Source organism: Macrobrachium rosenbergii, chromosome 56, assembly GCF_040412425.1.
Source record: "Macrobrachium rosenbergii isolate ZJJX-2024 chromosome 56, ASM4041242v1, whole genome shotgun sequence".
NCBI lineage: Eukaryota > Metazoa > Arthropoda > Malacostraca > Decapoda > Palaemonidae > Macrobrachium > Macrobrachium rosenbergii.
In genome coordinates this window covers 53,511,236-53,528,634 of record NC_089796.1, presented here as the reverse complement: position 1 = coordinate 53,528,634, position 17,399 = coordinate 53,511,236, and the positions used below count along the sequence as shown (strand labels likewise).

Below are 17,399 nucleotides of genomic sequence, written 5' to 3'. Positions count from 1 at the left end.
AGCGGTTGTCCCCTCGAGTGTTCCTGTAGACGCTCCCCAGGACGCTCACCCTCGCCATAGGAAAGGCGAGGTTAATATGTGCTCTTCGTCTTCTGATGACGCAGTTCCCAAACGGGGCTGGCGTCGGGCTTACGAATCTAGACCGCTCAAGAGGAAGCTCCCCTATGTTGAAGGACGTCGTTTGGAGTCTTCTCAAGCTCCGGGGTATAGCCATTGGAGCAGTCCGGAACGCTTCCCTTTCAGTTCTGAAGGTAGCTCTCCTTCCAAGTGCAGGCGTAAATTGCCAGTCTCAACCAGGACGCCTGGCAGCAAGAAGACGTTGGATGCTTTTCTTTCTTCTGTTCACGCTCCCCCTAATCCTTCGAATTGGGAATCGTCCCCAGAGCACTCTCCTCAACCTGTTCAGTTAGTTGAGGGCTCGTTAGATCTTGCGGCTTCCCCAGTCTGTCATCAGCAGAAGGAAGCTCCACAATGGTCTCTGCTGAAAGATATGCAGCAGAAACTTTCTTCCCTTATGCAAGCTTGCCAGCCTGCAGAAAAGACGGATAACTTTTGCCCACCTTTGGCTGCTCGTCGCCTGAGGAAACTTTTTTGACCAATGTCGCACAGGCGGCCAGTGCTCAAGTGACTTAAGGGGGCGGCAGCGGGACAGCTTAACGTGGGAAGAATGTTTCTCCTACTCAAGGGGCCTCAATCAGTTCTCGTCAGCCTGAGGAAGCTTTTGACAGATGTCGCACAGGCGCCAGCTGACCTCAAGGCGACCAAGGTTGGACGGGACAACGATGCGTCAGAAGTCTGGACGCCAGGACGCCCGAGAGTTGCGCAAGAGGATGGACGCCAGGCGTCAAGAGCTTGGACGCCAGGACGCCAGACGTCAAGAATCTGGACGCCGGGACGCCAGGTGTCACGAAGTTGGACGCCAAGCGTCATGATACTGGACGCCAGGATATTCGTGCAGTTGGGCGTCAGGATACCAAGTGTCATGACCGTAGTCTGCAGGACGTTCTGGTCGAGGATTCTCTTGTTTTGGAAGCAGCAACTAGTAAACAGGACGCCGCTACTTCGGTTTCCGCACAGCATTCGGAGGAAGCGGAAGGCATTATACGATCTTTCCCCTCTCCAGATGTTCTCCTCGAGAAAGTTTCCGGACGAAGAGGAACAAGAATCTCAACTTCCTTCCTCAGACTTAAAGAAGTTGATGAAAGTGTTTACGGAGCTTTTTCCGACAACTTCATGCCAGCCGCCCCTCGTTCTCCTCCCCTCGGAATTTACCCGGGAAAACTCCGAAGAAGACTATTTTCACTAAAATGATCATGTCTCGTTCCTCCAAGCGAGCCTTGAGAGTTATGGAAGAGTGGATGAACTCTAAAAGGATCAAGGACGAACAGTGTTCTCTTTTCCTCCAGCTAGACTTACGTCGAGGTCTAGCATTTGGTATGAGACCGGAGAAGCTCCCGGCCTGGGAGTTCCTGCCTCTTCCCAGGAGGACTTCTCTGGTCGACGCTTCTCGCAGAGTTGCTATGGGTAAATCCAAGGTCTTCTGGTCTCCTTCGGAGATGGATCACATCCTTAAGGGAATTTTCAGAGCTTTTGAAGTCTTCAATTTCCTGGACTGGACTCTGGGAGCTTTGGGGAAAAAGACTGAGACCTTATTAGATTCAGACACCAAAGATCTTATTCATGTTATGTCTTGTATGGACAAGGCTCTCAGAGATGGAGCCAACGAACTGGCAGCTCTCTTCTCTGCGGGAGTCTTGAAGAAAAGGGCACATTTCTGCTCTTTTCTTGCCAATGGAGTTACGCCCATCCAAAAGGCAGAACTTCTTTATGCCCCTCTCTCGACGCATCTTTTTCCTCAGGAATTAGTGAAGGAGGTATCCTCAGCTTTAAATAAAAAAAAACACAAGATCTAATCACCAAAACTGCAAAGAAAGTTCTACCTTCTAGCTTCGCTTCTCAGAAAATTATAGGAGAAGCTCCTGTAATTCAGCCCTTTCGAGGCAGAACCCTCAGTAGAGGGAATTCAAGATTTACGATCAAAAGATCTACGAGAAGAAACCATAGACAAGGGAGAAGCAGAGTCTGAGAAGACTCTCCTTCAGACAGCGGTTGGAGCCTGACTAACACACTTCTGGCTGGAATGGGAGAGGAGAGGAGCGGATCCATGGTCCGTTCAATTAATCAAGGAGGGGTACAAGATCCCTTTCCTCAGGAAGCCACCTTTAGCTACAAGGCCGGTAGACCTTTCGGCCAATTACTGAACGAAAATCAAAGCGGACGCTCTGCAACAGCAGTTTGTTCTGCTGCTGCAAAAACAGGCTATAGAAAAAGTTCTGGACCCGGAATCTCCAGGTTTTTACAATCGATTGTTCCTGGTTCCCAAAAGTTCGGGGGGATGGAGACCGGTGCTAGACGTGAGCGCTCTCAACGTGTTTGTTCACAAGACAAGATTCACGATGGAAACAACCAAATCCATTCTAGCAGCAGTCAGACAACACGACTGGATGGTGTCTATGGATCTTCAAGATGCGTATTTCCATATTCCCATTCACCCGAGCTCCAGGAAATACCTGAGGTTTGTGCACGGGGGAGAAACTTTCCAATTTCGAGCCCTATGTTTCGGCCTAAGCACCGCTCCTCAGATTTTCACGAGACTAATGAAAAACGTAGCTGGAATGCTTCACACAAGAGGCATCAGAGTCTCCCTATATCTGGACGACTGACTCCTCAGAGCTCCTTCCTACACTCGCTGCATGGAGGATCTTCAGACGACTCTTCAATTATCGGAGAATCTAGCACTCCTTATAAACAAAACGAAGTCTCAGCTGATCCCATCCCAAGAGATTCAGTACCTTGGGATGAGGATTCAGAGTCAAGCTTTTCGGGTTTTTCCGTCAATATCGAGGACGGAACAAGCTTTAGAAAAACTTCAGAAAATCCTAAAGAGACGAACTTGCTCAGTGAGGGAATGGATGAGTCTGCTGGGGACCCTTTCCTCTCTAGAGCAGTTTGTCTCATTAGGAAGACTGAACCTTCGTCCGTTACAGTTCCATCTGAATCGAACTGGGACAAAGACAAGGAATTAGAAACAAAGTGTATACCCATTTCACAACAAATAAGACATTACCTACAATGGTGGAACGATCCCTAAAACTTCAAGAGGGACTTTCCTTACATCAGAGGAACCCAGACCTAGTGTTGTTCTCCGGACGTGTCGGACTCAGGGTGGGGAGCAACACTGGGAAAGATGGAAGTCTCGGGCTCTTGGACCAGAGATCAGATAGAGTGGCACATCAACCAGAAGGAACTGACTGCTATCCTTCTGGCTCTGATAGAATACGAATGCCTAGTGGAGAAAAAAAGTAGTTCAGGTCAACTCTGACAACACAACGGCGTTGGCCTACATCAAGAATCAAGGAGGCACTCACTCCTACTCTCTATACTGAGACAACAAAAAACTCTTCTTCTTTGGGCAAAGGAGAAAGATGTTACTCTGGTTACCCGCTTTATTCAAGGCAGAAAAGAATGTGAGGGCAGACATGCTGAGCAGAAGGAATCAAATTCTGTCGACAGAGTGGATGCTTCACCAGGATGTCTGCAAGAGCCTGTGGCGGATTTGGGGCCGACCATGCATAGACCTCTTTGCCACAGCTCAAACGAGAGGAAGTTGGAAGCTTACTGTTCTCCCATTCCAGATCCCAGAGGCGGTTCACATAGACGCTTTCCTGCTGGATTGGTCCAACTTAGACGTATGCGTTTCCCCGTTCAAAGTTATTCACAGAGTTTTGCAGAAGTTCGTAGCTCACGAGGGGACCAGGATGACCCTAGTGGTTCCTTACTGGCCTACAAAGGAATGGTTCACAGAGGTACTGGAATGGATGGTGGACACCGAGAAGACTACCGGTCAGAATAGATCTACTCAAACAACCCCACTTGGAAAGATATCACCAAAACCTCCAAGTTCTACAAATGACTGCCTTCAGACTATCAGAAAACTTGCAAGAGCTAAAGGCTTTCGAAGGCGGCAGCTGACGCAATTGCAAGAGCAAGGAGGTCTTCAACAATCAAGGTATATCAATCCAAGTGGGAAGTATTTAGAGGATGGTGCAGAAAAAATTCTATTTCCTCTTCCAGTACCTCTGTGACTCAAATAGCAGACTTCCTTCTTCTTCCTTAGAAGGGAACTTAACTTAAATTTTCTATTTCCACAATTAAGGGATATAGGAGTATGTTAACTGCTGTTTTAGACACAGAAACTTAGACCTTTCCAACAATAAGGATCTCCAGGACCTTATCAGATCCTTCGAGACCATTAAAGAGAAAGGCCAGGATTCACCAGCTTGGAACTTAGATGTCGTTCTTAAGTTTCTCATGGGAAATAGGTTCGAACCCTTACATAAGGCATCATTTAAGGATCTTACTCTAAAAACTCTGTTTCTGATCAGTTTGGCCACAGCTAAAAGGGTAAGTGAGGTTCATGCCTTCAGCAAGACCGTGGGCTTTAGACAAGGCAAAGCGATTTGTTCTTTGCAACTTGGGTTCCTTGCAAAGAATGAGATTCCATCTCGACCCTGGCCCAAAACGTTTGAGATCCCGAACCTGTCGGATATCACAGGTACAGAAATAGAGAGACTCCTGTGCCCCGTAAGAGCTCTGAAGTCATACCTGGAAAGGACTAAGGACTTATGAGGTAAGTCAGAAGCACTGTGGTGTTCAGTCAAGAAACCCTCGTTACCCATGTCTAAGAATGCGTTATCTTACTTTATCAGGCTATTGATAAGAGAGGCCCATTCAGAATTTAATGAAACTGATCTACAGATTCTTAAAGTTAAGACGCACGAGGTTAGGGCAGTAGCAACCTCGGTGGCTTTTAAACAGAATAGATCCTTGCAAAGTATTTTAGACGTGACTTTCTGGAGAAGCAAGTCAGTGTTTGCCTTGCATTACCTCAAACAGGTTCAGACTGTATATGAAGACCGCTACACTCTCGGCCCATTTGTAGCGGCTAATTCAGTAGTGGGTGAAGGATCTACCCCTGCTATACCATAAAACTATACCCTTTTCTCCTTTTCTTGAAATGGAGAAATTTTTATGGTTGTTTGCGAAGGCTGGACGCAGTCTTCCGCAATCATTAGCAAATTTTTTGTTTTTTGTTAGTTTGTTGTGTTATTTGGTCAGGTGGTCGTTTTTGTTCCTTACTAGCGCCCGGAACAAGGGTATTTTTTAAGGAGGTCTAGTCACATAGAGGTTATACACCGGTTGACAGCCCCTAGAGATTTTCAGCCCCCGGGTGGATCGCTGGATCTCTTAAGGAATGCAGACAGAATGAGGCAGGAAAACTTCGAAATCTGCTTCCTTAACAGGTAGGAACCTCGAGTTGGTTTTACAATTTTAATTTTGTCAATTCCAACGATGTTGGCTGTCTCTGATCCTCAACCAAAGGTGTCAATCAGCTATATATATAACTACCAGTTAAGTCAGATGTTTAAAAATGATATTTTCATAATAAAATAAATTTTTGAACATACTTATCTGGTAGTTACAGTAGACCCTTGACTCACGAACGCATTGACCCACGTACAACTCGATCCCCGACCAAAATTATAGGTAAAATTTCACCCTTGACTTACTTAACTAACTTTGAGATACTAACAAAAAAATGCGGAAAATAAAAATTCTGTTTGGGTCATGAACTAATTTTGAGACATGAACATTTGAAAAATGCTGGAAATTTCTGAAAATAACAATTCACTTTGTTTCACAAACTAATTTTTAGACACAAACATTGAAAATGCGAAATCGCCCAGCACACATGAGAGCGTTTGAGTTGCCATGGGACCAGCCATCTTCCAGCCTCCCACACACGGCGTCACCCATGCATCACTCTTTGTCTCATCTCATTGTGTACAAGACGTTCGTCAATTCGCTTAGCATTTTTTGCGCTAAAACTTGTGATTTTCTTCATAATGGGCCCTAAGAAAGTGAAGAGTGGTGGTGAAAGTAAGAAAGTGAAGAGTGATGGTGAGAAGAGGGTGCAGAGGAAGATAACCATTGAAATAAAGAAAGAAATTATAGAAAAGTTTGAACGTGGTGTTCGTGACCGATATCGCAAGTGAGTACAAGATGGCCAAGTCGACAGTTTCGACAATTTTGAAAAACAAGGATGCCATTAAAGAAGCAAATGTTGCGAAGGGAGTGACAGTACTAACCAAGATGAGATCGCAAACCCTCGAAGAGGCAGAAAAAATCATTTTGAAGTGGGTACATGAGAAACAGATGGCAGGTGATAGTGTAAACGAGCCGATCATCTGCGAAAAAACTCGGCAAGTGTATCAGAGTTTGCTGAAGGAAACTCCTTCTACTAGTGCCACGCCAGATGATTTTAAGGCTAGTAAAGGGTGGTTTGATAACTTCAAGACGAGAACTGGCATTCACTCTGTAATTAGGCATGGCGAGGCTGCTAGCGCAGACAAGGCTGCTGCTGAGGCATTCGTGACCGAGTTTGCCGAGTTCGTGGAGGCCGAAGGATACGTCGCTCAACAGATTTTCAATTGTGATGAAACGGGCCTCTTCTGGAAGAAGATGCCCAACAGGACATTTATCACCCAAGAAGAGAAGGTGCTCCCAGGCCACAAGCCAATGAAGGACAGGCTTACGCTTTTGTTATGCTCAAACGCAAGTGGCGACTTGAAACCAAAGCCGCTACTTGTCTACCATTCAAATAACCCGCGTGCCTTTAAGCAGCACAACGTAAATAAGGCCAGACTGCCTGTAATGTGGAGGGCCAATACAAAAGCATGGGTGACACGGAGCTTGTTTATGGAGTGGATTGATGAAGTGTTTGCGCCGACCGTGAGTCAGTACCTAACAGAGAACAAGCTGCCCCTGCGGTGCCTTCTGATCATGGATAATGCCCCGGCACACCCTTCGTACTTGGCTGACTGCAGTGAACATGACTTCATTCAGTTCAAGTTCCTTCCACCCAACACGACCTCTGTTCTCCAGCCCATGGACCAACAAGTCATTAGCAATTTTAAGAAATTATATACGGTAGCGCTCTTCTCCAGATGCTTCCGTGTAACTGAAGAGACAAAATTAACCTTAAAAGAATTTTGGAAGAAGCACTTTAATCTTTTTCACTGCATAACCCTCATTGATAACGATTGACTGAAATTACGCATCGCACATTAAATTCTGCGTATGGAAACTTTGGCCCCAGTGCGAACTGTCCGTGACTTTGAGGGCTTCGATGCAGAGATTGTGCAAGAAATTGTGTCCATGGGCAACAGTATGGGTCTACAAGTCAACGCTTTTTAAGATGTTGAAGAATTGGTCGCTGAACATTCAGAAGATTTGACTCATGGACTAACTTGTTCAACTCACAAAGAGCAGCAGGAGCAACTTGCTCGGGAGCAATCAACTGACGAAGAGGAGGATGGGGAGGAAGTTACAGATGTCAGCAGTGATGTGATAAAGCCGCATTGGAAAAGTGGAATGATGTCCAGTGCTTCCTTGAATTGTATCATCCGGACAAAATTGTTACGTAACAGGATCGTGAATATGCTCAATGAAAATTTAATGAGCCATTTCAGAAGAGTTATGCAAGGAAGGAAAAGGCAACAGACATTGGATAAGTTTGTGATTAAAAGTTCACCAAAAAAACCTAGAAGAGTTGAATCTCTGGAACGAGATCTCCCCGACCTGGATGGGGGAGGGTCTCCTTCCACACAATAACCTCCTCCCCACCCACCACCCTCCTCTCTTCTCTTGTCCGTCAAGCCAGAAGTCTTGCCAGTCAGAGTAAGTGTTCACTTTACAAATGTTTTTTAGTGTTAGTTTACCATTTTAAATTATATTATTAGATATATTAAGGTTTTTACACTGACTTTTACATTATCTGTGTAAAATAAGGCAAAATATACATAATATATATTGGTTCATGTAGGGGTCGAGAACCAATTAATATTATTCCCATTAAACCTTATGGGAGATTAGCTTGAGTCACGAACAATTTCGAACACGACCAAGGTCTAGGAACGGATTGTGTTCGTGAGTCAAGGGTCTACTGTATATATAATTAATTCCCACCCTCCTCCCCTCTAGAGACGAGAGGCATGGAAGATCTGAGGAATACCTGGTGTGGTTCCAGATACCTGGATAGAGGGCGCATAGGTGGACCACCTGACCTACCTATCGGTGATTGCCGCGAGTTTTGAAATTCTGCCGTGACGTCAGGGACTTAAGCTATATATATAACTATACCTGCCACACGCTAAGTTGGCGGTGATGCCCCGCCCCTTGCTAAGCGAAGGTGGTAATTGGATTACAGCAACTATTCGTGTGGCTATTCATATGAGTGTGTTGAGGGCGCTTGCAATTACTAATGCAGGTTGTTTTTATTGCAGAAGTTAATTATACTCTTTAAGGAAAATGAAAATGTATGTTAAATGATGAAAACGTTTGAGAACTTTGAGAAAACTATCACTAAAGTATAACTCAAATAGTCAAAGTCAAGGATTTTACACGATTTCGAATGCACTCGATTCATTTATCTTCAATATCCCATAAATATATAAGAAATTGGTCAGAATCATGTATATTGTAAAGGTCATTTAAATATGGAGATGCTATATAGTATGAATATAGTAGTCCACGTGTCCAAATAACATACTTAATGGTTAGAAAACATGCGCCTTATCTAGGGAGGCAGAATGATCACTAAAATAGCCAGTTACTGTAATTGGCGGAAATTTCAAACGCAGTTGTTAACCGAGCTAACATTGACAAAAGAGAAACAGCTCTCAGCTCAGTACCCATTCAGCGATATACTATACATACACTGAAGTATAAAGGAGTAACTATAATAATGGAGGATTGCTTGAAAAACACAAAACGTATGGGACGGATAACGAGCCAGACAAGAATCGTCGTAATTAAGGTCTGCAATTATCTTCGTGAGCAATATGATAAGGAAGGCGAAGATGATATCGTAAATAGGACTGCTGCTGCAACAGGAATATCTGTTCGTTCCATTCAGCGGATAAAGCAGCAACACAAGCGTGGAGAGATGCACTCTCCGCCCCCTAGGTCAAGAAAGTCACCAGTAATGGGAGCCTTAGATGATTTTGATAAGGACTGTGTACGTCGGGAGATAATGGCTTTCTATGAAAGACGTGAATACCCAACAATAGAAAAACTGCTGGATAAGGTAAAGAAGCCACCTCTGAATTTCCCTGGTGCTTATATGTCCCTTCTCAAACTTGTTAAGGAACTCTGCTTTCGTTATAACAAAGTTGAAAGCGGTAGGAAGCTCTTGATGGAAAGGAACGATATTGTTCTTGCCCGAAATAAATATCTAAGGCTTATTGATGAAAACCGAAAATCCGATTCTCCAAGACCGGAAATATATCTGGATGAGACATGGGTAAATCAAAATGAGTGTGTGGACAAATGTTGGACTCTACCCGATGGAATTGTTGGTCCACGAGTGAAAACGGGTAAAGGAGCTAGATTTATCATAGTGCATGCTGGTGGAGAATATGGATTCGTACCAGGAGGATTGCTATTTTTCGGATCGAAAAATGGTAATAAGGGTGATTACCATGATAGTATGAATCATACATGCTTCCTATTATGGTTTCAAACACAGCTACTGGTAAACATTCCCGCTAGGTCGCTCATTGTCTTAGATAATGCTTCATATCGTTCAAAAATATTGAGCAAAGCACCTGTCAGCAGTTCAAGGAAATCGGATATTGTCTCCTGGTTAACTAACCACAATATAGCTCATGACCCTTCCTATACCAAAACCGAAGTTCTAGATGTGGTAAAGCAGCACAAGTACCTCCAGGAGTATGAAATTGACAAAATCGCTAGAGATGCTGGCCATGAGGTACTCAGACTTCCTCCTTATCACTGCGAGTTCAACCCGGTAGAATTGATTTGGGCACACGTAAAAAATGAGGTTAAGAAATGCAATTCAAATCCCAATCAGACTTTGACAAATGTTGAACGTATAACTAAACGTGCAATAGACAGAGTAACAGCAGAGGACTGGAAGTCATGTATGCGGCATGCAAGAGAAGTGGAGGATATTTATAGGAAAAGGGATATAGCACGTGACCATCTAACTGAGAAATTGATTATAAGCATCACCAGTGACAGTGAGGAGTCGGAAAGCGATGATGAATGATTTTGTTATTTCAAGTTATTGTTTGATGTAGCCTATCCAATGATTGATTAATGTACTTTCTTTTGTTGAATCAATTAAATGTTTAATGTATCAAGATGTATGTTTATTTTACCTAAGCATGTTTACATATATTTGAAGCAAATTTCCATTCTTAAAAGTTTGTTAGACCAGGTTATAACGCAGTGAAACTTCAAGGTGTCAGTAGCAAAATATAGTGGGTGGAGGATGAGGGTCAAGCTCGCTCTCTCTCTCTCTCTCTCTCTCTCTCTCTCTCTCTCTCTCTCTCTCTCTCTCTCTCTCTCTCTCTCTCTCTCTCTCTCTCTCTCTCTACGAGTTTCTGTAGAAATAGCAAATTATTCCAGCGCTCGAATTTTGCCGTAGATTTCATAAATTAATTTTCAGAAGTAGCAAATTATAGAAATGGCAACACTGACTTAATCAGTCGAGCTGCCTACGGTGACCGAGCTGTCAAATTCAGGTGATCGCTGAGCGGCTGTTTCTCTCAATACACCTCCTCCCTACTTCCAACAGGCATATTTCGTGGTGTTTTATGTTTCATATAATTATACGGCATATTCAAAGGTATGCAATCGACAGCATATAAGTTATCATGAAACTTGGATTGTATTGTTTGATTTATTGAATCCATATATAACATAATGCTCGAAATAAAGCGTTGCTTACATTCGACAAAGGTTTTTATCTTTGGCTTCGATTTCCTGTAATTTATAAAACTTCTGGTTTCCCTACTCCGAATAGCATTTTAATGATATGAAAATATTTCTAACTCTAGTTCTCCAGTGATTAACACTTAATAAGATAATAGAAAGAGGATTCTATCATATCATACTATTTTCTGTGAATATACAAGAAAGGACTCGAACTAACAAAGTGGGCGGACCATCACCGCCAACTTAGCGTGTGGCAGGTATACCAGGTAAGTATGTTCAAAAATTTATTTTATTATGAAAATATCATATTTAGTCCTTCACTAGGTATTTCTTTGGCTTAGGATACAGTGCATATGTGTCCCAAATCAATAATACTTCATATAGTAGCAGTGTTCTTGTTACTGAAAATCTGATTTTGTTATATTTGCATTTTAATAATTATGTAAGGAGTCTACTGATCATGTCTTTGAGCATGATATATTTATATATTAAGTGTATTACTTATTTTAAATCTCCTCGATGACTTTGTAGTGGTAGATCAAGATAACACACAATCAGTCGATCTGCCTACAGTGCTAAGAAATTTTCAGGTTATGAGAGTTTTAATGAGCTGTGTGATGGTACATCATTCATTGAAAAGATTAGTACTGTAATAGTAATCATGCCCTAATACGAAATAGACTCTCTAAGGTTTTGCTTTTTAATATTCACCTGACGACCATGTGGTTTAAGGCATCAACTGTGGTCCTGAGTTCTTGTTCTTCCGTGGTTCAAGCCCATGAGACGACAAACTTAACAAGAAATTCCCCTTCGGGTAACATATATGAAATTATATTATTTCCGAGGCAGAGCAAATTGGATATTAAAGGATGTTTAGCTTAATGCTTGTATATGAATCACAGGGATGTGATAAAGTTCATTCATAATATGGCTACGTGCGACAAATGCACTACACGGCTAACATGGTAGAGATGGGTTGATATCGATTCTAATTACAAATACCTGAGTTCAACAGTGATTTGTAGGTGGAAGTCATTATCAACTTTTACCTCCCTTGATGGCCATGTGGTTTAAGGCATCATTGTAGTCCTGAGTTCTTGTTCTTCTGTGGTTTGAGCCCACGAGACGACAAACTTATTATCAACTAAAAAATTCCCCTTCGGGTAACATATATGAAAATGTATTATTTCCGAGGTAGAACAAATTGGATATTAAAAGACGTTTGTAGCATAATGTTTGTACAGTATATGATTCACGGGGATGTGATAAAATTCATTCATAATATGGTTGCATGCAACAAATGCGCTACATGGCTAACATGCTAGAGGTGGGTTGATATCGATTCTAATTACAAATACCTGAGTTCGACAGCGATCTGTAGGTGGGAGTCTGTATCAACTTTTACCTCCCTTGATGGCCATGTGGTTTAAGGAGTCACTGTAGTTGTGAGTTCTTGTTCTTCTGTGTTTCAAGCCCACAAGATGGCAAACTTATTATCAACTAAAAAATTCCCTTTCGGGTAACATAAATGAAAATATATTATTTCCAAGGTAGAGCTAATTTTATATTAACCCTTAAACGCCTACTGGACGTATCATACGTCGACTAAAATTGTCTGTTGGGTGCCAAGTGGACGTACCGTATGTCGACTACAAAAAATTTCAACCTTCGGTCAACTTTGACTCGACCAAAATGGTCGAAAAACGCAATTGTAAGCTAAATCTCTTACATTCTAGTAATATTCAATCATTTACCTTCATTTTGCAACAAATTGGAAGTCTCTAGCACAATATTTCGATTTATGGTGGATTTTTGAAAAAAAACTTTCCTTACGTCCGTGCGGTAACTCGGCCGAAAATTTCAGAAATTCTTTTGTCATTTTGTCGTAATTTTTGCACTGTTTTATATTAGCCGTTATGTAAAGTTTTATATATGAAAATGTGCGCAATTTCATGTAAAATACAACAAAATACAACCCATGGTTGTAGCTTTTATCAGTTTGGAAATATTTTCATATAAATCTCGATAACTGCCAAAATTTCAACCTTCAGTCAACTTTGACTCGACCGAAATGGTCAAAAAACGCAATTGTAAGCTAAAACTTTTACATTCTAGTAATATTCAATCATCTACCTTCATTTTGCAACAAATTGGAAGTCTCTAGCACAATATTTCGATTTATGATGAATTTTTGAAAGAACTTTTTCCTTACGTCCGCGCCAGAAATTCTTTTGTCACATTGCCGTAATGTTTGCACCGTTTTATATTAGTCGTTACATAAAGTTTTATATATAGAAATGTGCGCAATTTCATGTAGAATACAACAGAAAATAACTCATGGTTGTAGCTTTTATCAGTTTGGAAATATTTTCACATAAATCACAATAACTGCCAAAATTTCAACCTTCGGTCAACTTTAACTCGACCGAAATGGTCAAAAAACGCAATTGTAAGCTAAAACTCTTACATTCTAGTAATATTCAATCATTTACCTTTATTTTGCAATAAATTGGAAGTCTCTAGCACAATATTTCGATTTATGGTGAATTTTTGAAAAAAACATTTTCCTTACGTCCGTGCGGTAACTCGGCCGAACATCTCAAATTCTTTCGTCACGTTGTCGTAATGTTTGCACTGTTTTATATTAGTCGTTACATAAACTTTTATATATGAAAATGTGTGCAATTTCATGTAGAATACATTAGAAAATAACTCATGGTTGTAGCTTTTATCAGTTTTGAAATATTTTCATATAAATTACGATAAATAGAAAAAATTCGACCTTCGGTCAACTTTAACTCGACCCAAATGGTCGAAAACTGCAATTTTAAGCTAAAACACTTACATCCTAGTAATATTCAATCAATTAGCTTCATTTTTCAACAAACGGGAAGTCTCTAGCACAATATTTCGATTTATGATGAATTTTTGAAAAAACATTTTTTTATGTCCACGCGTTACGGATTCATGCATCATATTGTGATAATATTTTCTCTGTGTTGCTTTGATCGTTTTACAATTTGTTATATACCAAAATCATTGCAATTTAGTGTACAATACAAAGAAAAAAAAAATAATCCGTTAGCTTTAACCGTTTTGCTCACAGCGCTATTTGTATAAAATTGTATATGAAAATTTTTTTTTGCGCTGTCATATATTTCAATATTTATATATGATAATGATATTTTTTTTTCATTTCTGATGGTTGCATACTAAACTTTAGGCAATGACAAAAAAAGGAGCCAAAAATGAACTCTTAATCTTAAAAACTAAGCGTGCTGTGATTTTTGTAAAAAACTTTCTTTCCGCTTGGCGCTTAACTCCTTAACGCCGCTGCATACGGGAGACGTTTTTGTAAATAGAGGCTTGGCGTTTAAGGGTTAAAGGATGTTTTTAAGCTTAACACTTGTATATGAATCATGGGGATGTGATAAAATTCTCTCATGCATTAGCTATTCAACAATTTCATGTCAAGAAAAGAGCTAATTGTAATTTACATTTAGATAAGAAATTAGTATTAGTATTTTTATATACAAATACTATTTCCATTTTTGGGCATTGTGCTTAATAAGCAGGAAACAATGAATTTTTTTCTACGCTCAGTATATCATGCTTTCTAATAGGCATTAGGATGCATATAGTGGTTTTTTCTGGCATTCTTTCAAACAGGCTTTTTGAATTTGCTGGCATTCATTTGATGGAACATAAAACTTTTTTACTTTTTTATATCCTGATACTATTTTTTTTATAATGGACATGCAGCAGGTCATCAGTTGATCATTTTTGATGTTCATAACATACTGTATAGTATTTACGGTTGGTGAATTTAATTGTTGATTTTTACCATTTTTTTTATCATTTCTCAGGTGGGTCTGGTGGCTTTGGAGCAACTCCAGTAACAACTTCAACTGGCAGTATTGGATTCAGCTTTACATCTACCTCTACTGCACCTGGGAGTAGTTTCACTTTTGCTCCCCCTTCAACTGCACAGTCATTGACCACTGGATCTGGCTTTTCTTTCCCAAAACCTGCAGCAACTTCCATGAATTTTAGCTTTCCTGCTGCAATTACTGCTGCCACTCAGAGTGCTACTACCACAGCACCCAGTAGCTCTACTTTTAATCTAGCTTCATCTACCACTGGGGGGACAGGAGCAGGTTTTACATTATCTACAACATCAACTAGTGCAACTCCAACACTTTTTTCATTGACACCCAAGCCTGCAGCTGGCACAACTGCAATAACCACTGCTCCTCAAGGTAAGATATAATCTACAAGAATAATTAGTTGATGTTGTTACCTTTTCTTTATTTAAACAAACATAATGGTAAGGTTACTTTATTTGTATCAAATAAATTAGCGACAGTTTTGAATAAAACTAAGGTATGTGTTTAGATTGATAATTTTTTTTTTTTTAGGTAATTTCGGAACTTAAAAATGAATTTAGTCATGCTAAATCCAGATATTATTTAAAACCAGTTATTTCTCATGTATCCACATCTTTGAGTTTATGTTAGTTGTGTAATTCAGTAGGCAGATATTTCGAGTAAACTGATAGAGAATAATTTGTGATTCCCAGCAGTTGAAGGCATTTGGACCCTTCCCTTCCCTTCTTGCAACAAAAATCTCAGAAATTCTTTAGTCATTTTGTCATAATTTTTGCACCATTTTCTATTAGCCTTTACATAAAGTTTTATATATGAAAATGTGTGCAATTTCATGTAGAATACAACAAAAAATAACTCATGGTTGTAGCTTTTATCAGTTTTGACATACAGTAATACTTCGATCTTACACGAGTTGCGCGAATTCACACACACAAACTTTTCACTGGAACCTAACTAATGGGCATACGCGATTTTTTCACAGACACACAAAATTCTCGAGAAACCCTGCAGAAGTGGGTGTTTAATTTTTGAAGTAATTTACAAGTTTTCATGGTTTTATGTGTAAAATCTGTATGAAAAATGCATTTCATTCTTTTATGTGTAAAATCTGTATGAAAATGCATTTCATGCATTTATGTGTAAAATCTGTATGAAAAATGCATTTCATGTTTTAATGGTGAAAATCTGTATGAAAAATGTATTTATTTCATGCTTTCATGTGTAAAATCTCTATGAAAAATGCATTTCATGCTTTCATCTGTAAAATCTGTATCGAAAATGTGTTATTTTTATTTTTGTACATGCATAAATATGATGCAAAGGTAATTTCAGCACATTCACTTAGTGTACTTTTACAAGATGTGATACCCATTTGCAAAGTTACTGCACTTTTCAAAGATGATACCCCTGCAGAAAATGCTTGTTTAATGTTTGAAGTACATTTATAAGTTTTCATGCTTTTAACTGTAAAACCGATATGGAAAATTTATATTTATATTTCTGTACATAAATATCATACAAGTATTATGTCCATTTGCAAAGTCTTTGTCACAAGGACTTTACATGACCTTGAGATGAGGTTGTTCAGTCGCGCTCATATGATAAAATGAATTCGTTAATGTAATATCAGAGATGTAACTAAGAGTTGTATAAATGTCATTCTCTGAAAATTACTCTGTTCACCTCGGAGAAAAGTGCTGGTGCAATCTGTATGTGCATGTAATTACAGCACGTTCAGTTGGCGTACTTTTACAAGATGTGATACCCCTAGTTACTGCATTTTTCAAAGATGATACCCCTGTAGAAAGTGTGGTTAATTTTTAAGTTTTTGTGTTTTAGGTGTAAAATCAGAATGGAAAATTTGTATTTATATATTTGCGCATAAATACGATACAAAAGCAGTACAGTTACTTTATTACAGTCTCTCTCTCTCTCTCTCTCTCTCTCTCTCTCTCTCTCTCTCTCTCTCTCTCTCTCTCTCTCTCTCTCTCTCTCTCTCTCTCTCTCTCGTAGTTAGCGCTCAAACATACTTTTACAACTTATTATTTTTCTGTACAGTATATAATTTTAAATTGATTGAATTTTACCGGTACTGTACTACCTTTTATGAACATTATGTACGTGTTTTCGATATTTTATGGAATTGTACTTTTGTTGACTGATACATGACGTTGTGCCTAGTGACGCAAAGAAAACGGCTTTTACTCTAAGTGACAAAGAAAACGGCATCCCACGAATTAGGGGTAACATTAGTATATGTACGCACCTACTGTAAATGCGCTATTATGAAACTGCAGTACTCAGTTTTTATGTCAACCATTTACTGTATTCCTTTTTTAAGGGTAATAAGCCAAATTTTAAATAAAATTACACTAACTGTAGTTCATTTAAAAGTTAGCTTAATACTTTGGGAGCATGAATAGGGTCATATTTAGTACTTAAATTCTGGAAATAAACATTTATTAGCATTTTTAAAGACCATGCCAAACTTACGCGAAAATTCACCTTGCACGAGGAGCTCCTGAACCCAACCTCGCGTAATTTCGAGGTATGACTGTATTTTCATATAAATCACGATAAGTGCCAAAATTTCAACCTTCGGTCGAGTCCGACAAAAACGGTTAAAAAATGCAATTGTAATCTAAAACT

The 17,399-nt window shown here is 39.9% G+C and overlaps 1 protein-coding gene across 7 annotated transcripts in view; it reads left to right on the top strand.

The window, feature by feature from the left end:
- The window catches only part of Nup62 (Nucleoporin 62kD), a 339,835-nt gene that overhangs the window by 107,216 nt on the left and 215,220 nt on the right, over window positions 1-17,399 (top strand). For all 7 annotated transcript variants that reach the window (XM_067100505.1, XM_067100502.1, XM_067100504.1 and 4 more), the window contains exon 3: window positions 14,730-15,122. In XM_067100505.1, coding sequence (XP_066956606.1) covers window positions 14,730-15,122 — 393 coding nt within the window. The remainder of the gene's footprint in view (window positions 1-14,729; window positions 15,123-17,399) is intronic.